The sequence below is a fragment of the Kogia breviceps genome, chromosome 9, assembly GCF_026419965.1.
Source record: "Kogia breviceps isolate mKogBre1 chromosome 9, mKogBre1 haplotype 1, whole genome shotgun sequence".
Classification (NCBI taxonomy): domain Eukaryota; kingdom Metazoa; phylum Chordata; class Mammalia; order Artiodactyla; family Physeteridae; genus Kogia; species Kogia breviceps.
This window is the reverse complement of record NC_081318.1, coordinates 22965747-22990788: the sequence shown is the minus strand read 5'-3', so window position 1 is coordinate 22990788 and position 25042 is coordinate 22965747. Positions and strand designations below refer to the sequence as shown.

Below are 25042 nucleotides of genomic sequence, written 5' to 3'. Positions count from 1 at the left end.
TCTAGGCAGCACCAGTCCAGAGACGATCTAGTTTTTTTGAATTACTTATAACGATGTCACAGGCTGCCTTGTGAGGATCTCAAATGTTCATGAAGCTTGCTAAGGAAGTCTGCAACTCAGGACTCAGGATTTTATAAATATCAGTGAAAAAAGGCAATTCCGTGAATCTTTGTACCAGAGAAGTGAGGTGCTCAGAACCCACATGAGTTTGCTGCGGATGACACTTGTCTAGCTGTACTGTCTGTACGGAGTCAATGTGAGCCCTTGGCTGGTTGCCAGAGGAGCTCTGGCTCAGCTCAGGTGAAACTTGGTCCTCCTCTTAACCTGAAGGGACCTTTTCTGTTCTGTCTACAGGCCTGGGAAACAGGGCCACCTTCCCACTCTGCTGAGATTGCTGGGCTGGATCCGAGCGGTTTCTGTTTGTGGACACACCAACTCTAGTCCAGTGCTTCTCAAACCTGGGTGTGCACCGTGGTCACATGAAGACTCCTGAGAGCGCAGATTGTTGGGCCCTACCCAGTAGGAAAAGCGAGATTCAAGGTAAACTCCCAGGTTACGCTGCTGCTGGACCAGACCCTTGGAGATACTGCTCTAGTTCATGCTGCCACACCAGATGCTGAAAGACTTGACGAATCTCTGAACATGTAGGATGTCTAAGGCCCTCCTCTGCCTCACCTAGCTGGGTCCAGGAGCTCATGTACAGGTCACAGGAACTGAACAAGACCACAGAGACCAGGGAGACGTGAGATGAGAACCTGCGGGTCCAGCGGGACCCTCGGGGGCCAGGGTTCAGGTCGGAGTCTGGGAGCTCAGCAGCTGGCAGTGACCCTCACTCCTGTGCCGCTGTAGTGATTCGACCAGCTGCTGACCTCTGTGCCCCCGCCCCCCACCCCCATGCTGCACACGTCTTTTCTCAACTTCTTAAGTTCTGCTTACTCTAGGTTTCTGTTTTTCTACAACCTCAGCTTGTCGTGAGCCCTGTGACTCCAGCTCTACCCCGTGGTCTCTTTCTGTGCTTCCTCCAAGCGTTAGCTTCCCAAGTGCCTCGTTTTGGGGGTCTTTACAGGTGAGAGAATCAGAGACCCACCTCGTCTTACCATAGACCAGGCTCTGTGGTAGTAGCCAGTGGGTGAGCTGTCAGGGCTTGGGGTCTCCCACTGGTCTGACCTCTGTGCCTGAGGATGGTGCAAGTCTGCTGGTCAGGTGCTATAAGCAGGACATGTAGGGTGACTCTTCATGGCGGGACTGTCAGTGTGGACAGGAGTTCCTTCTTTCTTCCCCTCCAGCTGTAATCCATCCCTTTATAGACAAGATCCTGGAAAGAATCTGCTTACACTTTTTCCTTCACTTTCTTACCTTTCTGTCACGTATTCTTCCTCTCTCGCTTTTTTTTTTTTTAACATCAACTTTGTATTTTTTTTAATTGCAAGCTTACCAAAAGGTTGAAAGAAAGTGCAATGACACCCAGGCCTTTTACCTAGACCAGGGTTCTCAACCATGGCACTATTCACATTTTGGGCTGCTGGATAATTCGTTGTTGTGGGAGCCTGTCCTGTGCGTTGTGGGATGTTTAGCAACATCCCTGGTCTCTACCTACCAGACGCTGGTAGCACCCCTGCAACTGAGACAGACACAGACGTCTCCAGACATCGTCAAATCTGGGAGGCAAAGTCATCCCCAGTTGAGAATGATTGACCCAGATTTAGGAACTAATGTTTTGTCGTGTGTGTGTGTATACACATATAATAAGTGTATATATTATATATATAATACAAATACATACATACATGTAAACATGCATATCTACATATATATTTCTTATGTACAGATAATCAGAGTAAATATGGCAAACTGTTAAGTTGTGGATCTCTACATAAAGCAGCATATACATATAATGTATAGGTAGTATATATGCATCTATGTGTATTTTACATGCCTAGCAAATGTGGGAAAAGGTTAAAATATGTAAAAGTGTATATATACATACATATATACATACACTTTTCTTTCCTGAACTATTTTAAAGTAAGTTGCATACATCATTATCCTTCATTACTAAATAGTTTAGCTCCTGAGAACAAGGACATTCTCATTTATAACAAAAGGATTTTCATGGTCAAGAAATTGACATCAATACAGTGTGTCTTCATTTTTTCCTAATTATCCCAGTTAGCTGGATGAGTTTTTGATCGGTGATCTAATCAAGGATCACATACTGTGTTTAGCTATCATGTCTCTGTAGTCTCTGTTAATCTAAAACAGTTTCCTCCCTTTCGAGGGGGTGGGGGTGGGGGTCTTTTATGAATGACATTGACTTTTTTTCTTTTTTTTGGCCGCTCCGCTCTGCTTGCAGGATCTCAGTTCCTCAACCAGGGACTGAACCCAGGCCATGACAGTGAAGGCCTGGAATCCTAACCACTAGGCCACAGAACTCCTTGATGTTCCCTTTTTTTTTTTTTGGCTGCATTGGGTCTTCATTGCTGCGCGTGGGCTTTCTCTAGTTGCGGCGAGCGGGGGCTACTCATGGTTGCGGTGCGCGGGCTTCTCATTGCGGTGGCTTCTTTTGTTGCAGAGCACGGGCTCTAGGCATGTGGACTTCAGTAGTTGTGGCTTGCGGGCTCTAGAGCATAGGCTCAGTAGTTGTGGCACATGGGCTCAGTAGTTGTGGCACACGGGCTTAGTTGCTGGGCGGCATGTGGGATCTACCCGGACCAGGGCTTGAACCTCTGTCCACTGCATTGGCAGGTGGACTCTCAACCACTGCACCACCAGGGAATTCCCTAGACCCAGTTGTTTTGTGGAATGTCCTTTTTTCAACCCATTATATTCAGACTTCTGCCTCCACTGCTCCAGCGAAATTGCTTGATAAATGTCATTGTTCCATTAATTCTAAAATTCCAAGGATTGCAAACCATACTATCATTTTCTGTACAACTAAGAATGAGGCGGGGCGGGGGTGGGGTGGGAGACTCACCACCAATTAACAATGAAATGCCGCCAGTTGTATGACACATTGTGTTCAAATGTGGGGGGGGGCAGGGGAAGTGCCTTTGAATGGATGGAATTTGGTAATTGCCAAAACCTGTTTGGTCCACTCCCTTCTTCTCAAGACTCTTCTGTCTGGGCTTCTTTGACTCTGTCTCTCCTGGCTCTCCTTTTAGCTCTGCCTGTACTTCTATATCTGTTTTACTTCTCCTCTTCCTGTGGTCTCTGTTTGTATGTTGGTTCTCCCCTTGCCTCCCCACGTTGGCTGTGCTCTCTACCTCTTTCGCCCCCTTCCCACCCACTACCTCCCACCCTCCTCCCACCAGGGTTGGTCACCTGGCTGTAAAACATGAGCTAGGTGAATCAGACCTTCTCCCTGGGGACGTGAGGTGGCGTGGAAAACTCAGGGAGATGCCCTGCAGGCACTCAGGATTTGGAGACCAGGGCTCAGAAGAGAGCGGCTGGCCAGAGGTTTAGGTTTAGACGTTTGCAACTTCAGTGCAAGCGCGTGGTTGGGACTGAGAGCTTGTCAGGATAGTACGGAGATAAGAAAGGAGCAGCGAGTTGGGAACCTTGGCGGACCGCCTCCTTTGATCTGGGAGCCTAAGAAAGAAGAGGAACTGTTACAGATGGAGTCGGAGAACGAGAAGGGAGAGGAAACCTGGAAGAAAGGGAGTCTGTGGGGCTGCACGCTGGAGAGATGTCAGAGAGGATGGGGAATGGAAACACAGACCATGATCTGTTGGACAAGGGGTCCTCTTGGTCTCAGGAGATATACCAAATAGGAGATGAGAGTAAATGTAGAAGGGAGGGACGGGGGCTTCCGTGGCGCACAAACCAAAGCCTGCGGGGGTCAGAATCCCGGTCTGCGCCCTGCCTGACAGGCTGTAGCCCTCATCTCCTCATCGCCCCCTGGTGGTGGGAGGATGCAGCGTGTGTCCCTGAGCCGCTACAGCCCGAGACGCCGCCTGCTTGCAGCAGGGTCACTGCAGTCAGTGGCCCGAGGCTCCTGGCGGCTGGGCCCACTTGCAGGTAGAGCCACAGCTGCTGGGTTTGGGCGCTGCGTCCGTGTTTTGTCTTGCGGGTCAGGGCCAATTAGGGATTGATTTTCTCCCCATCTGACATTTCTTACCACACACAAATCCCGTGTTAGCCACTACTCTTAAGCTCACATTATTCTTCTGCTTCGAACATTCCCGTGGCTACCCCGTCGCTCGTGGGATAAGACCAAACTTCCCACCGTGGCCCAAAGCCCCTGCGTGGTCAGGCCCCTGCCTCCCTGCCTCCCAGTAATTCTCTGGCCTGTTCTCAGCATGCCTGCTGCTCAAGCTCCCTTCTGCCTCAGGGATTTTGCTCCCGCTTTCCCTTTGCCTGGAACACTGTTCTTCCTTTCACCCAGGTAACTCCTGTCAGCCTTTAGATCCCAGCCTTATATCCTCCAAGAGAAGTCTCCCTGACCTACCCAGCGCCAAATTAGATCATTTGCTGTACACACTCTTCAGGGCCCTGTGCTTCTCCACACTTTTACAATTGAATGGTGAATTGTACAATTTAATGTATCTTCACTGCTAAGAAATGGCTCTCTGATAAGCGGGGCTTGGTGGCTTCTTGATGACTTTCTTCATCCCAGCTATACTGACAGCACCTTGGCACGTAAATATTTGTTGAAGGATTTTTCTAACAAGTTAATTATGCTATGGTAACAAACTCCAGGTCTCAGTGGCTTAAAACAACAAAGGTTTATTTCTTATTAAGGCTGCAGTTCATGGAAGGCTGTCCCAAAAGTTTCTTTCTCCTTCAGGCTCCGTGTCCACTGAGGGTAAGCTGGGGACCCGTTCTCATCATCTTCACTCAGGGACCCAGGCTTACGCAGCCACCACCACGTGGAGTGTTGCAGCCTGCCGGGCAGCAGCAAGGAAAGAAAGGAGTGAAAATTGCACACAGGTCCTTTAAGTTCCCACCTTGAAGTGACCCAGGTTGCTTCTCTCATTTTATTGGTCAAAGCAAGTCACATGGCCACACCTACCTTTAAGGGAGTGGGGAATAGCAATGCCTAACACGCCCCAGAGGAAAACCAGAAATATTTGCTGGACAGCACTAGTAACTATTGTATTAGTGCATTACTTTTGTAAGACATAAAAAGGACTCAGAAAACAATTAAAATGAAATAAGGCTGAGAGACAAGAGGTACTGCTAATCTGGTTAAAGAAGAAATGCATCCTCAAGATGCTGCATCTGTGTGCTCAGGTTTTATTTATTGAGCCGCCCGTAGAGGTGTCCAAAGCCATAAGGAGACCCAAGTAAGCAGTTTTCAGTCTCAAAACTCTTATCTCTGATACCATTTTCTTCTGCACCTCCAGCTCCTAGAGAAACCATTCAAATAAGATGACTCTTCTTCAGTAGTTTTTTGTTTTGTTTTGTTTTGTGGTACGCGGGCCTCTCACTGTTGTGGCCTCTCCCGTTGCGGAGCACAGGCTCCGGACGCGCAGGCTCAGCGGCCACGGCTCACGGGCCCAGCCGCTCCGCGGCACGTGGGATCTTCCCGGACCGGGACACGAACCCGTGTCCCCTGCATCGGCAGGCGGACTCTAAACCACTGCGCCACCAGGGAAGCCCCAGTAGTTTATTTTGATTGTTTAAATTTATGAAAGCAAAATCCATAATCCAGCAATTACATTTGTATCGAGACTGTGTGCTTCCTGATTTCCTGTGTAAAAAGGAAAGTGTGAGATTTTTTTTCAATCGCAAAATATCCTCCCAGCTCAACCTTCCCATTTGTTCAAAGGCAGAACAACCACAATGAAAGAAGCCCAGGAAGTGTGAGCTACTGCTCTGTGCTGTCTTCTTCCCTGGCCTCCCAAGTTCATGGAGCCTTAGAGATGACCCATCCCAGGAATCCCCTCTCCTACCTGCCACCACTGCCCAGGGTGTGGGCACTGCGGCCACGGTGGGCTCCGACCCTCAGAGCAGTGTTCAGCCAAAGTCGGTCTCCTGGTGGGTTTTTCCCAGCTCCCCTTCTCCCTCCATGGCTACAGAAAGGCCTGTCCACTCTGCCATGTCACAGCCTTTCACACGCCTGGAGACAGCTCCTTGTGGAGAGGAATACCTTTTCTTCTCCAGGCCAAATACCCAGTCCCTTCAATCAGTTTTACGTTTTTTGGTGGTTTTTTTTGGCCGAGCTGTGTGGCTTGGGGGATCTTAGTTCCCTGACCAGCGACTGAACCCGAACCCTCAACAGTGAAAGCGAAGAGTCCTAACCACCGGACCGCCAGGGAATTCCCATCAACCACTTTTACTTGACATGACCCCTCTTGGTCACCCTCTTCTGGATGCCACCAGTTCTCCATTGACCCTGTTGTTAAGATGGGGCACCCACATTTCACAGCCCAGTGAGGCTGTGGCCTTCCGGAACCTGGACGTTAGACCATGCTTCCAGGCCAAGTGGACATGAGGCTTTTGGAATAGATTCATTTTTCATTTAAATAGCTCAAGGCATGATGTAGTCACTGTGGAAAAATTTGGCAGTTCCTCAAAAAGTTAAACATAGAATTACCATATGATCCAGCAATTCCACTTCTAGGTATACACCCTAAAGAATTGAAAGCAGGAAGCCAGACAGATACTTGTACACCCGTGTTCATAGCAGCATTATTCACAATAGCCAGAAGATGGAAACAGCCCAAATGTCCATCAACAGATGAACGGATCAACGAAATGTGGTCTATACAAACAACGGGCTATTAGCCTGAAAAAGGAATGAAATTCTGATGCATGCTGCAATGTGGATGAATGTTGAAGACATTCTGCTAAGTGAAAGAAGCCAGGCACAAAAGGGCAAATATTGTATAATTCACTTACATGAGTTATCTAGAATGGGTAAATTTATAGAGATAGAATGTAGAATAGGGGTTACCAGCGGCTGAGGGGAGGGCAGAATGGGAAGCTGTTGTTGAAGGGGTGTGGAGTTTCTGTTTGAGTTGATGAAGAAGTTCTAATGGATAGTGGTTGGTGGTGGTGGTTCAACATTGTGAATTTATTTATTTATCTATTTATTTATCCACGCTGGCTTGCGGGATCTTATTTCCCTCACCAGAGATCGAACCGGTGTCCCCTGAAGTGGAAGCTTGGAGTCCTAGCCACTGGACCACCAGGGAAGTCCCGTGAATGTATTTAATGCCACTAAAATGTAGACTTAGAAATGGTTAAAATGATACTGTTACATATTTTTACCACAATAAAAAATACCACAAAAATCAAGGATTTTCCCTTTTTGTTGTAGATCTGTGGTAGAGATGGGAGGGGAGGATGTATGCAGGGCAGACCCCCCACAAAAGACTTTCTCTTTCCAGCTGGGCATGGTGGGAGCAGGTATGACCCCCCTCCAGGACCACCCCTCACCCAGATCACTCACTCTGCGAGCAGCCTTACTTCTCATCTTTTCCTTGTGACGTAGAGAGAACGGTGCTCTCTGCGTCCTCCTGCACAGCTTGCTCTCTAGGCCCTGAACCACATTACCTGCCACAGGACCACCCTCCCCTTTACCCTGCATCTGCCTCCACCACCTCCCTCAGAAAACTCTCCCCTCTTGCCTTCCCTTGTTTGGAGCCTGCACTTCCTGCCTGCTCATCTGCACCTGGATCTGTTGCTCTGTGAACAGCCTTCCCCAGATATTTCAACCCTGTGTTTTCTCTCCCTGCTTAGGATGTAAAGTGCATTCACGGTAAGTGAGGCAGAGACGCCGTGAATGAGAGGTCAGGCTCGAGGCAGTCTCAGCACAAGGAGAGTGCAGACTGAGGGCCGCTGCCCCCATGGGGGTCCCTCAGACCTCATCTTCTTGGGCCTCCTGGTCCCTGGCTTCTGGGGCAACAGGCACCATTGTACTTGCCACAGATAGGTCAGCAGGAGAGCTATAAACAGCACCGCCTACCCATCTGGGTCCACCCTTTGGCTGTGGAAATTGAGCTGCCCAGAGCCATTTGGTCTCTTCTCAGTCTCCCTGTGCCCTCCACTTTGAACTCTTCAGCAGTCTGTAGGCTTCTGTTCTTCTGAGCTCCATCCACACTGCTGAAGTCAACCTCCAAGAACCCACCAATGCGACGACAGCAGTCTGTTGCTGTGTTCCTACACTACAGCCAGGCCGTGTGTGTGTGTGTGTGTGTGTGTGTATACACTACCACCACATGGGCACAGATGGAAACCACTGTCCAATCATGGAAGGACGATATGGAAGGTGAAGTTGTAGCTACTTGCTGACCTTGAGAGACAATGAAAAGAGGGGAAGGAGTTACTATGGGAGCAGTGGTGGGAAGAAGAAAGTCTTTGCCCAGCTTTGCTTTGTTTGATGGATCAGCTTAAGTTCTCCTTCTGGTTTCAGCCTCTGGTCAAAATGAATGGCTTTTTTTTTTTTTTCTTCTTCTTCTTTTTTTTTTTTTTTTTCTTTTTGGCTGTACCATACAGCATGCAGGATCTTAGTTCCCCAACCAAGGATCGAACCTGTGCCCCCTGCATTGGGAGCATGGAGTCTTAACCACTGGACCACCAAGGAAGTCCCTATAGATTTGTTTTGAATAATTTTCTTAGAATAAATTCCCATGAGTGGGAGTATTTGGTCAAAAATTGAAGCCCTTTTATGGAGACTTGGTTTTTTAGGGACCACCTTGTTTCCCAGAAGACCAGGAATTGATTAACAGGGCAATGGTTCTCACACTTGTAGTGGAGCCTAGTTTGCTTCTGCCCAGGCAGGAGTGGCAAAGTTGGTAACACAGAAAGACGGAACGCAGGGAATGACCAGTTACAGCAGGTTCTCTGTGCTGCTGAGTTTGCACAGATGTACAGCTAGCCTTGGATTGAGGATGTCTTTGTAGAACATAGATTTAATTGGCTTGGTGATCGAGTGCATGGGTTGTGGAGCAAGATGCTTGTAATCAAATCCCATCTCCACTGGGTAGTTAGTGTGTGACGTGGGTCAAGTTGTCTATATCTGTGGCTCTGTTTTCTCATTCGTTAAATGAAAGACTAAACACAGAATTTACATCATAGGGTATTATGAGGATTAAATGAGATAATACATGTCACGTGTTTCACCATGTGCCTAGCATGTGGTAAGCACAGGATACAAGTTAGTTATGTCGATAGGACTAATTAAAGAATGTGTCATTGACACAGCCTGCTATTCAGACTGTGGGGTTGGTTTCTTCCTCCCTTCAAGTTTGTACCCACACACAAATCCTCTGAAATGACTTAAAATTCTCAGCTGAAACTTAATTCTGTATATCAGAATAGAAAGCTTAAAGTCAAATCAATTAACAGATAGGACTGTGCAGAGAGTTCTGAAGAGTCATGTGTTATGTCCTTGAACTCAAAGGGCTTACATTTTCCAAACGTTCAGCTATGAAAGAAAGGATAAATGCACAGACCTTGGGTCTGAAATAGCAGGGAACACTTGATCAGTTGGCACTGCCTGGTCACCAGTGGGTCGCCGGGTTGGGCTTGGGGGAGTAGAGTTAAGCAAGGCTCAGGGAATGATTACAATTGTGGGGTGGGAGTGACAGATTTGTCTTCAAGGCTGAGGGTAGGAATATACATTTAAAACCAATCTACTCACTTAAGAGTGATAATTAATAGAGCAGCTGAATCTTAAAAAAAAAAAAAAACATACACACCTTTTCTTCAAAATACAATTCAGAGAACAAATAAAGTGAACCTCTAGTGGTTTCTAGGATCCACTGACTGAGGACGGCGTCCTTCCATCGGTAAACTACCTGAGCTCTGCTGAGGCTGTCCCTGTGGACGAGGGTTTTGTTTTTTATAAGACACAAAGATAAGCACCACAAGATTCGCTGTGTTGGAAACCACTCCTGTTCTCATGGTAACTGATGGTCCATCAGTGCCGAAATATATAAAAGGCACCAGGGCAGCATGAAGATGTTACTACGACAACTGGAATTTAGAGTATACATTTTTAAAGGAGTGTGGGAGGGTATAATTTCACTTCACTTTCTCCAAGTGAAGTGGGGTAGGATGAGTCAGGCATTTCAGAAAGCAGGGGTGCCCTGGGGCCCCAAGTCTGAGCTTGCTCCTTCACAGCTGGGAGACAGGGGCCGAGAGCACGTCGGCTCCAGAATTCTGTGAAATCACCTCAGTGAAACTCTCTCTCATCAGAAATTATACAAAGATATCTTTGTGTTGGGAGTAGGCAGGATTAAGGAGTATTAGAGGAGATGAACTCTAGATTTTCAGCCTTCATAGAATTTGTTGAGAAAAGATGACCAGGAAAAATCAGCTTACTTTTAAAAATGTCCATTCTTAAAGAAATAAATAAGTGGTCCATTCTCCACAGTTTGGAATATACAGGTGCTACCAGGAACTTGAAAAGGATGTGATATTTCCATTTTCCTCTGAGGATGTGGATTTCTTTCTCATCCTGGGCCTAACAGAGCTGCAAATGGGTCTTTGTCCTGTGTTCACTGAACACCTGTGACATCAGTACTGAGGCTCCAGTGGGTCTGTGGACCCAGCCGAGGGGTGCTGGCCCCCTGCGAGTGGCACCAGGGAGAGTTTCTCATGCTCTGCGTCCCGGGGCCTCGGAGCCCACTTGCGGCCTAAGCGATGAGGCTCACCCAGCCTGGCCAGGTCCCCGCCTGCCTGGAGTGAGTCGGCATCGCCCAGGCGTCTCCCCCCGGCTCCCTGAAACCCCTCCCTGACACAGTCACTTCTGGTCTGGCTATCTCTTTACCATGTACTGAGTGTCGCCCAGGCACCGGCCCGCAAGAAGGTCTGGGAGGAGCCAGGAAATCTGCGTTTTGTTGCCGGAGGGCTCTCTCAGGCAGGAGTGGTGGAACACACAGAGCCAGAAGCCAAAGTAGAGAAGCTTCCGTAAGACGATTCTCTCGGGCACAGAGGGGTGAAGTAATTTCCCCACGGTCACACAGCAGTACCTGAGGACCAGGTGAAATTCAAGTCAGGTCTGTCTGATGCCAGAGCTCTAGTCCACCCCCTACTGTATCCGGTAGAAAAGGGGGAAAGCACAAGTTTCCCCCACTGCAGGCTGAATGGGGTGGTTGATGGAACCTGGACACATCCGACTTTCACATCCCTGTTTTGACCCTCGTGCCCTACCCCACTGGGTGGGGAACTCGGAGAGGTTACAGCCCCCGCAAAGACTCACAGATGCTCTGGCATGTTCTTTCATTCTGCTTTTTCTGTTCTGTATTTTATGATGTTTTGACACCTTGGGGGTGGGAACTGCCCGTCCCAAGGTTAGCTATTTTCTAGAAATAGCGAACAGCTTGCCTGTGAGCACATCTTTGATATCCCCTCCATGCTTCTCCCTTTATCATACCCCTATAGCCAGAGCCCACCCAAATTATCCCAGCCATCCCATCCTAAGCCTGCCCAGCTCACCTGCCCTGCCTCACCCACAGAAACCACCATGAAGGCTCTGGCCCAGGCTTTCCCCTCACTCCTGACAGCCCTGGGCCCCCCTGTGAGCCCCTGCGTGGCGTGGCGACCCCTCCTCTTGGGAACTGTGGGTAAGAAACTTTTGTCAGTGGCAGTCGTCTCCCGGTCTGTCGGCTTCACCATACCTGAATAAAAACAAGATCCTGCACTCATTTTAAAACACAGCAAAGAGGGAAGAGAAGGGGCCGGGAGGGCAGCCGCTCTCTTCCACTCACAGGAATTCATCCTCCTGCACTCGGCCTCTCGGCCTCTGCCCTCCCACCTCCCTCTGGTTCCTGCCTCCCCCAACCCCTCCCGTAAGGTCCAAAGGCCAGGTCTGGGTTCAGGGAGAGGCCAGGCCCAGGCCTTGATCGGGACATGACCTTGACCTCACTTCCTCTATTTTCCTTTTCTCTCCTCATCTCCTTCTCGAATCTACTGAGGCTCTGGGAAGAACACATTTGCCTCCAGCACGTTTGGGCGTGAAAACTGCTTCGTGTGCAGTTGACTCTCCTGACATTGTGCATGTGGCAGGCTCGCTGGGGCTAGGGTAGTGGGTGGGTGCTGCCTGGGCCGGGAAGAGGCCAGAAGTGTGGGCGGCTCTCCTGCTCCCATTAGCCACAACCTTCTCCAGGCCCTGCTGGAAAGAACAGGCAGCTTTCCACCCAGGGGCACTCAGGCACCAGCAGGTCCCCCTCTTTGTCTCCCCTGTATAATTAATTTATGCAACTTGAATACTCAGCTGAGTTTTCAGCCTTTTTTGGTCTTATTTTCCTTATTTATAGTGTGGAATGTTAGTTAGAGTAACAACATCGTGACATAGGATGATGGCAACGCCGAGCAGGTTGACGGAGCGTGGGACGTGGGCTGTTTTTTCAGTCGTGGAGTCACCACACAGATGAGGTAGCTGGAGCCGGAGAGGCCGTGGTGGGGAGGGAAAGGTTTCTGTGAAGGAGTCAGATGCTAGCAGCTACCTGCACACGGTCAACCTGCCACCAGGTAGCTGGCTTCCACCTTCTGTCCCCTACTCAATAAATAGGTCAGAACAGCACATTCGTATGTGGAACTGTGCTGCCTCTTAGAGACAGAGGTTCAGTAAGGGTTAGGCCTCTTGGTGGTGGTGCCACAGAGGACGCCAGACACTGAGCTACGAAAGGACACTGGTGTTTCCCTCCCTAATATAGCTCTCGATGCCTCTGCGGCTTGCTACTCAGGCAGGTCTGCACCAGCAGTACTGGCATCACTTGGGAGCTTGTTAGAAATACAGAGTCTCGGGTCCTACCTCACACCTACTGAATTCAAATCTACATTCGAATAAGATCCCCCGGTTATAGGTATGTAAAGTAAAAGCTGAGAAGCACTGGGCACTCCGCAGGGGACACTATAAGAGGGAGGGTAAGCCATTGGCACATAATACGGTCTTGTTCAATATTCCCATCTTGGGATTCTCTTTACGGGGACAAACCTAGACCAAGAAGGTATTCGTTCAGGATCTAAGCAGGACCACAGAAACCACTTTAAAGTACTTTCAGGAGAGAGAAGTTAACGGCAGGGAATTGATTACATGTGTGATAGAAGCATTGCGAAGCCAAACAAGGGATGTGAATTCAAACAAGCCGGAGGTAACAACAGAAGTCGCCTCTGCCCCTACGCTGAGGGGGAACAGAGAGGAAGTGGGTAACTGGAGCCCAAGATTACCCAGCTGGTGTCATGGAAGAAACTCATCTGCTGCCGAGACATCCCCTGAGGCAGAGGGAGGAGGAGAAACACGCTGACTCCTCCCTTCCTATCTTCCAATCTCCCGACAGCAACAGCGTCTCCCATCCCCTAAAAGCCAGAATTCAGCTGACACAGGAGGCCTGGAAACACTGCCTTCAGGGAGCAGCCCTTCTGATTTATGGAGCAGAGCAGGAGAAGAGCAAGAAAGACATCCAATGATAAACAGGCCTAGAATGGGCACATAAGCCAAGAGCTCTTTACCAAAATGAAAATGATTACTTGTAGAAAGAGATGTACTCTTGGGACTTCCCTTGTGGCCCAGGGTTAAGAATCCGCCTGCTAATGCAGGGGACATGGGTTCAAGCCCTGGTCCGGGAAGATCCCACATGCCGCGGAGCAACTAAGCCCGTGTGCCACAACTACTGAGCCTGCGCTCTAGAGCCCACGAGCCACAGCTACTGAGCCTGCGTGCCACAACTACTGAAGCCCACGCGCCTAGAGCCCGTGCTCTGCAACAAGAGAAGCCACTGCAATGAGAAGCCCGTGCACCACAATGAAGACCCAACACAGCCAAAAATAAATAAATATTTTTTTTTGGAAAAAAAGAGAGATGTACTCTTCCCCAGAATGTTAGAGCTTGCTGTGATGACTGCTGGGCTCCAGGAGGTATCCCAGTCTCAGAGCTGTACTTCAGAAATGTTGGACCCACTGGGTCTCGTGGGTCAAATCACGGAGCTGCTTTCCCCTGCGGCCATCACCACTGTGACCCCCACCTCTGCACAGTGTCACAGCAGCATCCCAGCCAGTCTCTGGGAACAGCACAAGCCCCGTCAGCTGGTGTGGTGCCTGCCTTCCCACCACTCAGCTGTTGAATGCAGAAACTATTAAAGGCACAGGGATCCCCCCATTCCCGGCAAAAGCCATCATTGACCTCCGGGATCGGAAAGCTTCCCTTGGGGACCCAATGCTCTCATCTTCACAACCTCATTCCGGCCCCATTTCCAAGTCTCACTCTTTTTGCTGGGAGACTCTACTTTCTTTTGGTATCTCCTCCTCCTTTCCCCTCTTGCAATTTAATCAGAAAAGCAAGATGGAGAAAAACTGTCTTTTCTCCTCATCTGTCCCCTGGCAGTTAGGAAGTTTTCCTTAGGTGGCTGGGAATCTTAGATCGTCATGCCACCCAACATGGATAGCAGCTGTTTGTGTTTTACAACCTGCCATGCACCTTTGGCAGATCTGCTTAATTTTTTTTCTACAAAAATAATAAGGCACATTTAGAAAGTATAGAAAAGTAAAGCCAAAAAAAAAAAAAAAAAGAAGAAGAAGAAGAAGAAAAAAACCCACCTCTAATCCTGCCACCCAGAGGCAGTCCCTATTAACATTTTGATATTTTTCCTTCCTGGATTTTAAATGCATTTTTCTGTAGCTGAGATCATACAGTATAAATAATTTCATGCTCTAATTTTTTGACTTGTTACAATATTTTCCTATAGCATTAAAAATTGGTTGAGAACATTAAAAATTTTCTGTATTATTTTTTAATTACAAAAGTAATACACACTCACTGTAAATAATTTAAACAATTTAGAAATATAAAAATGAAAAAGTAAAATGTTCCCTACACTCCTCCTTTTCCTGTCATGCCTCAGAGGTAAACCACTTTTAACAGTTTAGTTTTTATCCTTGCAGACCTTTCTTTATACTCATGCAAAACAGCTTTTTAAAAATGGTCCTACAACCAGCTTTTTTATGTCTTGAAGACATATTCCTTATTCCATAGGAATCCGCTTCATTTTAAGAAAGCTGCCACATAGTTCATCTATAGATGTGCCAAAACTTATTTTGCCATTCTCCTGTTAATGGACATTTACAATGTTTCCAACCACTTGTGCGACTGTCTTTATGTCTTTATGTGCAGTTTCTCTTGGATGGAAGTGGAACTGTATGACAAATGGTATGTGCACCTTAACATTGGGATAGATGCTGCAAAATTGCCATCTTTTTAGAAGGTTCTAACCATTATAATCCCACCTGTAATGTGCATGGCTATGAAAACTTACCATGGTTGTGTAATAGTGGGTTGTCTGTTAACCTAGTGGTTGACAGTTGGTGGTAGGACTTAACAGTCTTGGGTTCAGATTCCACCCCTGCTACTAACTAGCTGTGTGGCCTTTGGTGAGTGGCTTAATGTCTCTATGCCCTAGTTTTCTCATCTAAAAAATGAAAATAGTGATGACTATAGTCCTCTTCTGTTGGGTTATTTTGGGCACTTAAACAAAATGAAATAATGCATATAAAACACTTAGGTTATTACCTCATACAGAGTAAAGTGTACAGTAAGTGGTTACTCCTTATTACTGTGATTTACTTAATCACTTCCCTATTGTTGGACATTTAAATAGTCGAAATTCTTTTAACAGGCTTTCTTCAAAGGGCTTTATTAGTTTTCCCCTTTAAATTGGACAGTTTTTTAAAATTTAAATGTTTATTTAATATTTAAATAACTTAGTAAATAACACCCTTGACCCCTGTCATCTCAGTACAACACTTCTTATAGCTAAGTACTTCCCCTCCACACATATGCATCGTTTTTATGGTAATGTGTACCACCTACGCTTGTATATCAATTGCTTTAGGCACAAGTACATAGGTATTTTGGGGCAACGATGGAGAAATTAAGACAGTTATATCACAGAACAGCCCCAAAGCCACACAGAATGTGAGAAAGAAATATTCATCTGAACAGATGCCATATTGCTTCTCTGCATTTACGGGAAGTGACCCTAAAGTCTGGGATCTATCACTGATTTCCATCACCTTCAGAGTTCCCTGATGATTTTCTTTTCTTTTTTGAAAAATTTATTTATTTATTTTTGGCTGTGTTTGGGTCTTCGTTGCCACGTGCAGGCTTCTCATTGCAGTGGCTTCTCTTGTTGCAGAGCACAGGCTCTAGGCGCACGGGCTTCACTAGCTGCAGCACACGGGCTCAGTAGTTGTGGCACACGGGCTTAGTTGCTCTGCAGTATGTGGGATCTTCCCAGACCAGAACTTGAACTCGTGTCCCCTGCATTGGCAGGCGGATTCTTAAACACTGCGCCACCAGGGAAGTCCTCCTGATGATTTTCTAAATGGACTGTCCTGGGCTTCACCTCAGAGGAGCTGAGACAATGCCAGCATCTCCACTTAACACAAGTGGAGGCACACAGGAGATGTCCTACACTGCGGAGGCCCTTTATGGAGAGTGCAGGATTCCACCCAAAGGGGTGAGGCTGGAAACAGAAAGTCAGCCCTGCATTCAGCTGGCCCATAATGAGGACTAAACATTTTGCCAAAGCCACACATGCAAAAATTAAACAAGTTTACAATCACCCAGGTAGCCTGGCCTCTGACTTCTTGACACACCTTGCCTCAAGCATGTGGATTATAGGAAACCCGCCCACAGATGCTCGGCAGCTGAGCCAGGGCTTCTGGAGTTTTTACAGAAAGAAAGAGAGGAAGCCTTTACAGAAGGAAAGAGAGGAAGCCTCGTGTCCTGGAAACATGCAATATGGAACGGGTCCAGAGGCTCTACTTAAACATAAAGCTCAAAAAAGCAAAGGGCCTCACCTCTCCTTATCACTGTGTTCAGACTGAGGCCTTCTGACCTGCTGCTCTGTGGCTGGTCCAGGCCTCAATAAGATGCCCATGAATTCTGCGGCCAACAGAGCAAGTTGCTGGGGGCTTCTTGCCAGGTGCTCTTTCCTTAGTGGAGCAACAAAGATTTCCCGTGAATAATTGTCCCTGTGTATATTATACAATATACCATATGCACAGCTCTGTGTAAGAATCCAGCATGGCTCGGGCATGGTGAGATGCTCAAAAATGCCTTTTCCAAACCTGAAAGATGCTCAAAAATACCTTCTCTTAAATTATTTCATGTCATCACACTCACAAGAAGCATTCACATTTTTATGGCATGTTCAAGTAAACTGGAAGGGATTTGAGGACATCTGTATGGGGCTTGATAGAAAAAGTAATTATGTTTTCTTTATATTAAAGAATCATAAAAATAAAATATAAAGTAATTAGAGAACATATTAAATACTGCATTTGTATAAAATTTTTCAAATAAAATATTTTCAAATTTGAATGAGAAACTTGAGCTTGTTCCATGAACATAACTTTTAAAACATTTATATAACATAGTTTGACTTAATATAGCCACAATATTATGATTTCAACATGTCATCAATATAAAAATTATTAATGGGACATTTTACATTCTTGTTTTCTTACTAGGTCTTCGAAATCTGTTGTGTATTTTCACTTACAGCACATCTCCATTTGAACCAGCCACAGTTCAAGTGCTTGATGGCCCCATGTGGCTGTCTGATTGGGTGGCACTGCTCTGCAGCGAGGATGGTAAATATAGCACGAACATAACTCTTTCAAACGTTTTTTATATGCTCGCAATGGCGATAAATAATTGCTAATGAAGATTTTTGAATAATGATTTATTCGAGTTCTTAGTAATCACCATCGGTGAGAAATTTTGCCCAACCAGGAGATAAAAAAATGAAAAGTGTTTTTACCACCCTTCAAAGTTTTACAGCAGTTAAAATTATCTTTAAAGAGTTTAACAGCTCTTATGGAAATTTCTTGTGATAAGGCAAAGGATTTCAAACCCATCAAACTTTTCCATACTAACTATTTCAAGATAATGCTGCCGGTCTGGTTAACAGCACATTCACGTGTCCTCAGCGCAAGCCTCACACAGCTGTCTCAGATACACAGCTGGAAGGGCACATCGGTGCAGGAGGACAGATTCCAGCATGGGTGAAGACAGATTTGCGACCCAGTCTGGGGCTGCCCCTTCAGCCAGGCCGCCTCCCTGACCCGCGCTCTCTATCGCCTTAGTTGGATGCCAGGGTCCCAGGGCACCTGTAACATAACCCCCCCTGCAGCTCCTCCAGCCCCTTCTCCACCTTGTGCATGGCTGATTTGCAGCAGCTACTGGTGTAGCCAGCCACCCGGTGGAGCATTTTAGGAAGAGGACTTCCTGTGATAGATGGCACTCATTTTTCTCACTCCCATTCCTACCACTGCCTCCCCACACCCACACTGCTAGGGCCACTCTCTGAGGAGCTCAGAGGCTGCTCACAGCTAGAAGCACTGCCCACAGGGCTTGCCCACCCCAGAGCCCCCCGGGGGTCCCCACAGACTCAGGCTGTCAGGAACACTGAGCACCCCAGCAACTGCCACATGCTGGCAGGGGGTTCTGGTGTAGCAGACACTGCAAGCATCCGCCACCTGCTTCTTTCTTGCTGACAACAACCTGCCTCTGTGTTCTCGGGCAAGTCGTCAAACCTATATGGACTTTAATTCTCTCTGTTTTAAAAAAGCTTTGATAACCTTCTACACAGCTGGTCATCACTGTATCTTATATATCTGGACTGGGCAAGGTCTCTAATAAAAGCTCTGTATTTTTTATTTAAATAAATAAATAAGAAAAAGTCTTTGAGGGCTTCCCTGGTGGCGCAGTGGTTGAGAGTCCGCCTGCCGATGCAGGGGACACGGGTTCCTGCCCCGGTCCGGGAAGATCCCACGTGCCGCGGAACGGCTGCGCCCGAGAGCCGTGGCTGCTGCGCCTGCGCGTCCGGAGCCTGTGCTCGGCAGCGGGAGAGGCCACGACAGTGAGAGGCCCGCGTACTGCAAAAAAAAAAGAAAAAAGAAAAAGTCTTTGAGAAAGTAATCACATGCCATAAAAGTACAGTTCTATGGCTTTTAGTGTATTCACAAAGTTGTGCAGACCTCTGTTTCTCGTCTGTAAAACAGGATAATTGTATGTAACGTCATAAGATTGCTGCGAGCAAGAACTGAGATGGTGAGTATAAAGCGCTGAGTACATTGCCTGGCGCACGGTAAACTCTCCCTAAGAGGTCATTGTTCTTTTTGTTGTTGTTGTTGTTGTTGCTGTTTTGCGGTTCGCGGGCCTCTCACTGCCGTGGCCTCTCCCGTTGCGGAGCACAGGCTCCGGACGCGCAGGCCCAGAGGCCATGGCTCACGGGCCCAGCTGCTCCGCGGCCTGTGGGATCTTCCCGGACCGGGGCACGAACCCGTGTTCCCTGCATCGGCAGGCGGACTCTCAACCACTGCGCCACCAGGGAAGCCCGGTCATTGTTCTTTGGACGATGATGGTCACTATAGGATGACAGATGAAGAGAGACTGGCCGGAGTTCCTCCACTGAGGGGCGCTGAGCAGCGGCCACAGCCTGAGAGTTTGCTGCATGGTAACAAATCTGTGGGATTTGGGCAACCGCAGCTCTTCCTGTTCCTCCCACACTGGACACCAAGCCAACAGCCTTCCTAATAGGTGCGCTCACAGCCACCTCAACAGCTGCTCAGGCTGCAGCACAATTTAAGGCAGGAAGTGGAGAGAAGTGCCACTTCTTAGAGAAAACTGATGGAGAGAGAAATTTAAGTCAGCAGCAAGAAAAGTCACATACTTGGCTTACATTTGATCAACAGCTACCTGGTTTCATTTGGCTAGGACTTGTGTTTTTTTTCCAGAAGAGTTTTACGCTCAAGATTGTTATAATAAAAATGTTTACTGTTAATTTTTTAGTATAAGTGCCTCTCCAGAGGCAATCTGTGTTAAAAGTTTGGACTAGATATTTTTAGACTACATATATATATATATATTTAATATATGCTTAGTAAATACAAAAATGGAATAATAGGATAATACAATTTTGCAGCTTGATTTTTCACCTAAGAATATATCTTGAATATCACTCCACATCAGTAAATAGACTGAGTTTTTAACAACTTTATAGTATGTACCATTATTGATTTATAAAATCCCCAATAGACAGGCATTTAGATTGTTTCATACTTTCTAAAAATTATTATGACTGCAATGTCTGCCATCCACATGGACCCTTTAGGAGTCAGGCGCTCCTTCCCTCGGCTGCTGGGAGTTTGCCTGCTCTGTCCCCATCTGGACCAGTCTTCCGAGGGGCCTGTCCGGCACGCAGTGACTGACCGCCAGTATGAACGAGGAGACAGGAGCAAAAAGGCCTGGCCCCCTTGCCTTAATGTCCTAACTCCAACGGACCATCCTAGTTCCAGAACTTTCTGCAGGATTGGGTGAAGACTCTTACTGCAACGGCATGGGACCTGAACTTCCCCCTCTGTTCAGTCCTGCCTCCCCCACTCCTTATAAGAGCACGTCCCAATCAACTTGCTGCACACAAATCTCTGTCTTACCCAGTCTGTTTTCTGACGATCTCAAGTGTAACAGGGTTTCTTTGTTTTTTGCTTTTAACACATTTTCTTTCTGAACAGCTGTTATTAGAACTCCTCTTCGGAAAGGAGGTGTCTTTTGAGGAAAAGACCCTTGCTGAGTCTCCTGGGGGTCTGGTGTGACCCGTGGGAATGGAGTTAGCAGGGAGAGGAGGGGAAGAGGTTTGCAAGAGGCCAGGGGGGAATTACTGGCTTTGCTCCTGAACAAGGAGCAGCCTAGTGAAAGGAGAGATGAGTGGTGAGAAGGGCAAGCAGAAGACACACAGAGGAGCCAGAGAGGTGGCCAGAAGCCAGCACAGGTGAGAAAGGCGAAGGACTTTGGAGAAAGGGATGACAGTTGTGTGGTTCCGACGTGAACCTCTTTGGTCTGCCCTCTGAAATCATCAGGAAACTCTGCTACACCAACAGAAGCTCTGGGAAAGTGGTCTGTTTTGTGGAAGTCAAGGAAGGAGCCAAGATTCGCCCTGAGACACCCTGGGCCATCGATCGTACATAGGAGGACACAGGTGCCCATGGCAAAGAGGAGGCGTGTGAGTGGAGTCCTGGGTTTCCAGGAGGCTTAGGACTCAACTGAAATGCGGGGCCCAGAGACACCTGGGCCACAGTCTTCTGCTCCAAGCAGGTGTGACTTCAGTGAAGAGCTGTCAGTGCAGGTCTTCAGGCCTCAGGGGAACCAGGAAAGGAAAAGTATTGCGTTGGCCAAAAAATTTGTTCGGGTTTTTCCATAAGCTGTTTTTGGCCAACTCGATGCTGTTTTCTGCCACCTCTCTTCCTTTGGAACCCAGGACACGAAGGCCCAGATGCTCAAAGTGGCACAGAGTATGATGACAGCTACTGGGGGACAGTTACCTATGAAAGCAGAGAAGAAAATGCCCTGTTCTGGGATTCCCTTAACAACTGTGTTTAGAGAGAACAGTTTCCACTCATTTCAGTCGTGACCCCCTTACTGAATTCACATACTGTAGTCATGACTGGCATTTCCCCACGGCCTCAGGTTTTATGTGATTGTAATCCTGGTGAGTAGCAGTTTTGTTCAATTTTTTTTACCTTCCAGTCTTCAGAGGCAGGATAATGTCATAAGTAAGAGCTTGGGTCCTTAAATTAGATGGGGTTGGGTTTCAAATCTACTCCAGCTAACCTTCTAAGGCTTCTGAGCCTCAGTCTCCATACCTGTAAAATGGGCTCCTATAAGGACCTCCCTTAAAGGGTTGTTTAAAGATTAAAAGAGGTAATATATGTAAAGCACGTGTGGAGATGGCAAGCACTTATTAAATAATGGTTATTATTATTATTATCCTTTTTGTCTGCATGAATTCCATGGCTTTATTATTCCCTATTATCGGACATTTAGGCAGTTTCTAGTTTTTGTCTATTATAAATTGTACTGTCCCACTTTCTCAGGTGGAAATTGGCATATAGGATAATTCAGTGCTTTATAAACTGTGTACTCTTTAGCTAACTGATAATAACCCCGTAGTGTGGTTATGAGAATTAAACGAATTAATACAGGTAAAGTGCTTAGAACAGTGCCTGCCACATGGCATGCTTTATAAAAGTGTTTGATGGTATTATTATTGTAAGTATTCTTCACACCTTCACCTGTCCTCCTAAGCCTTCCCTCCTCCAGCCCCCACTCTCCCACCTGGATTTTAATGATATGCTGATGCTCTCTTTGCCCTCTGTCAAGTACTTGTCATTTCCTCCAACTCCTGCAGGGAAAGAATTGGATTTGCATCGTCTAAAAATTCAGCTAATTCGGAACCTGCAATCAAGTGAAAGGAGCCTCCCGCAGAGTAGCTGAGAAGTCTCAGACCTGCATTATCCCCTGCTGCAGACAGTGCTGGCCCTCGTGGACTTGGCCTTCGTGGACTTGGCCTTCGTGGGTGAGAAACAGACTGATGGACCCCCCTCCCAGAGCTGCTGAGCGCAGGGGAATGTTAATTAATGAGCCTCACGTTGGCACTTGCTCACTTCTCCAGGGAGGAGTGCCAAGCTGGCAGCCGGCAAAATTGTGAGACTCTAGAGAAAGACCACGATCCCCTCCTGGAGCTGATTCCTTCCATTTCATTTGGCATTTATCTTATCGCCCGAGACCTCCCAGAGGGCAGGAGGCCACTGGGTTTGAAGCCAGACACACCTAGCTCAGACAGCTACTGCATGGGTTGTTTGAACAAGTTGCTTAATTTCTTTCTTTTTTATTTTTTTTAAAATAATTTTTATTGAAGTATAGTTGCTTTACAAGTGCTTAATTTCTTGAGTCCCTGTTTCCTCGTCTGAAAACTGGGGACAATACTTTCCACACAAGGTTTTGTTTCAAATTGTGGTAAAATACACATAACAAAATTTACCATCTTAACCTTTTTTTTGTGTGTGCTTATTTTTATTAAAAATTTTTAAAAAATTTTTGTACAATTTTGAAAGGTTACTTTCCATTTACAGTTATTACAAAATATGGGCTATATCCCCCATGTTGTACAACACATCCATCCTAACCATTTTTAAATGTGGCATTCAGTGGTATTAAACGCACCAGGTTGTTTTTGAGGATTAAATAAAATAAAGTATGTAAAGCCTCTAGCACTTAAAACTAGAGCATAGTGAATACTCAGTTAGCGTAGGTTCTCTGCCCTCTTAACTTCTCCCACTAAACGTGGCCCGCAGCATGGCGAAGCCACGTAGGAATGCCTTGGTCAGTTGGGTTTTAAGTTCAAACCCTGTCCCATGCCTTATCTTAGCGCCCAGCCTGCCCATCTGTGCTGCTGCTTATTGCCTAGTTGGGTTGGTTCTGTGAGGAAACCATGTCTAGTGAGGAAGAGTAGAAGTAGCTGGGCCGTCCCGGGGTGTCTCCTGACAGATCTGCTTCACATACCTGAGGCCTTTCATGGGGAGGAGGGAGGGGCCTTCTCTGGGTCTTTCCAAACAGCTGAACTAGGCCACTGGGTGACAATTATAGGGATCCAGCTTTCAGCTAATAGAAGGAGATTACCCCTGTCATTGCCTGTGACACTAGGACATGAGAGGTCACTCATTGGTTTTTCGGTGGTTTTTGTTTCCTGTTTTGCTTTTTGGTTTTGTCAGAGCAATGTGGCGTATCGTTTTAAAAATTGCATTATACTAAAAGCCTTAAAATAATAAACAATGGTCTCCTTCCCCACTCCCTTGCCATCCAGCCTGGCTTCTCTCTGGAGGCAGCCACTGTCAACTCTTATTGCTGTTTCTTCTGGTATTTACCTCTATATTTCCAAATAATATGCTAATTCTTATATTGCTTGATTTACCAATTTTAGATGTTATCTATTGACTTTCTGTTATGGTAGATGAGGATTTGACATTTTTTTCACAACCTCCATCCTCTTATCATGAGTTTTAGTTACATCAATATTCAGTGCATATTTTATCACGCTAATGAATCATTCAAGTCTTTGCCACATCCTGCAAAGCACTATAGGATCTGGCCTCTGGCTTCCTCTTCTTCCTGCTGTTTCCCTCTCCATCACTTCTCCCTAGCACCAGTGGCCTCCCTGGTTCCTCAAACCTGTGACCACGCTGAGTGCATTCCTATCTCAGGGCCTTTGCACTTGCTCTTCCCTCTATCAAAATACACTCCTCCCTGATGTTTGTCTGACCTACTTCTTTATTTCAGTCATGAATCTGCTCAAATATCACCTGACTAGAGAAGTCTTTCCAGCCTGTCTTAGCTAAAATAAAACCCTCCCCCTCCATCTATTTTCCCAGCTTTACTTTTCTTCACAAACTTATCACACATACACCCTAATATTATTTTATGTACTTATTGACTTAAATACTGATTATATGTTTGTTGAGGGAAGGGACGCTGTTTACCACTGTGTCCCCCGGGCCTAGGAACATGCCTGGCATGTAGAGGGCTATCAACAGTAAGCACCTGGAGTGAATGAGTGCTGAGCCTGCTGATTTACTGTGCTTTAATTTCATTGTTTGTACAATCTCGCCTCTCCACACACACCCTCTAAGTTAATATTTACCTTGGTTTTTCATTTAATTTGTTTCCTATGAAGCGCACACTCTAACAGACTTTCAATTGAATTTTTCATACAAACATATTAGATAATCTGCTGTGTTTAGCATTTCCCTCTGTCTTAGTCCATTCAGGTGGCTATAAAAGAATACCATAGACTGAGTGGTTTATAAGCAGCAGAAATTTATTTGTTACAGTTCTGGAGGTGGAGAAGTTTGAGATCAGGGTGCCAGCAGATTTGGTGTCTAGTGAGAGCTTACTTCCTCATTCATAGACAGCCATCATTTTGTTGTGTCCTCACATGACGGAAGGGGTAAGGGGGCTCTCTGGAGTCTCTTTGATAAGGGCACTGATCCTACTCATGAGGGCCCCATCTATTATTATTATTATCATGGCCTTATCACCTCCCAAAGGCCCTGCTTCTTAATAACATCACTTTGGGGGTTAGTTTTTGACATATGAATTTAAGGGGCACACACATACATTCAGTCTATAGCACCCTCTGAGTGTAGAAGCAGTGCAGAAATAGAGATAAAATATCAACATTATTAGATAAAGGAGATTGGAGAACGGGACTTAGATCTGTAGCCACACACTTCTTGCTGGGTCCCTCCCGCA

General features: G+C 46.7%; 1 protein-coding gene across 3 annotated transcripts in view; it reads left to right on the top strand.

Annotated features, from left to right (window-relative positions):
• The window catches only part of SMKR1 (small lysine rich protein 1), a 30172-nt gene extending 7179 nt beyond the window's left edge, over window positions 1-22993 (top strand). The window contains exons 3-4 of one of the 3 annotated variants that reach the window (XM_067042184.1): window positions 355-540; window positions 22143-22993. Coding sequence is in view for 1 of the 3 variants with exons in the window: in XM_067042183.1 (XP_066898284.1) it covers window positions 355-493 (139 nt within the window). In the remaining 2 variants the exon portion in view is untranslated. Of the gene's footprint in view, window positions 1-354; window positions 7224-22142 lie in introns of those variants that run through there. The other 2 variants (XM_067042183.1, XM_067042185.1) reach the window with 2 other exon arrangements.
• The last annotated feature ends 2049 nt before the right edge of the window (window positions 22994-25042 follow it).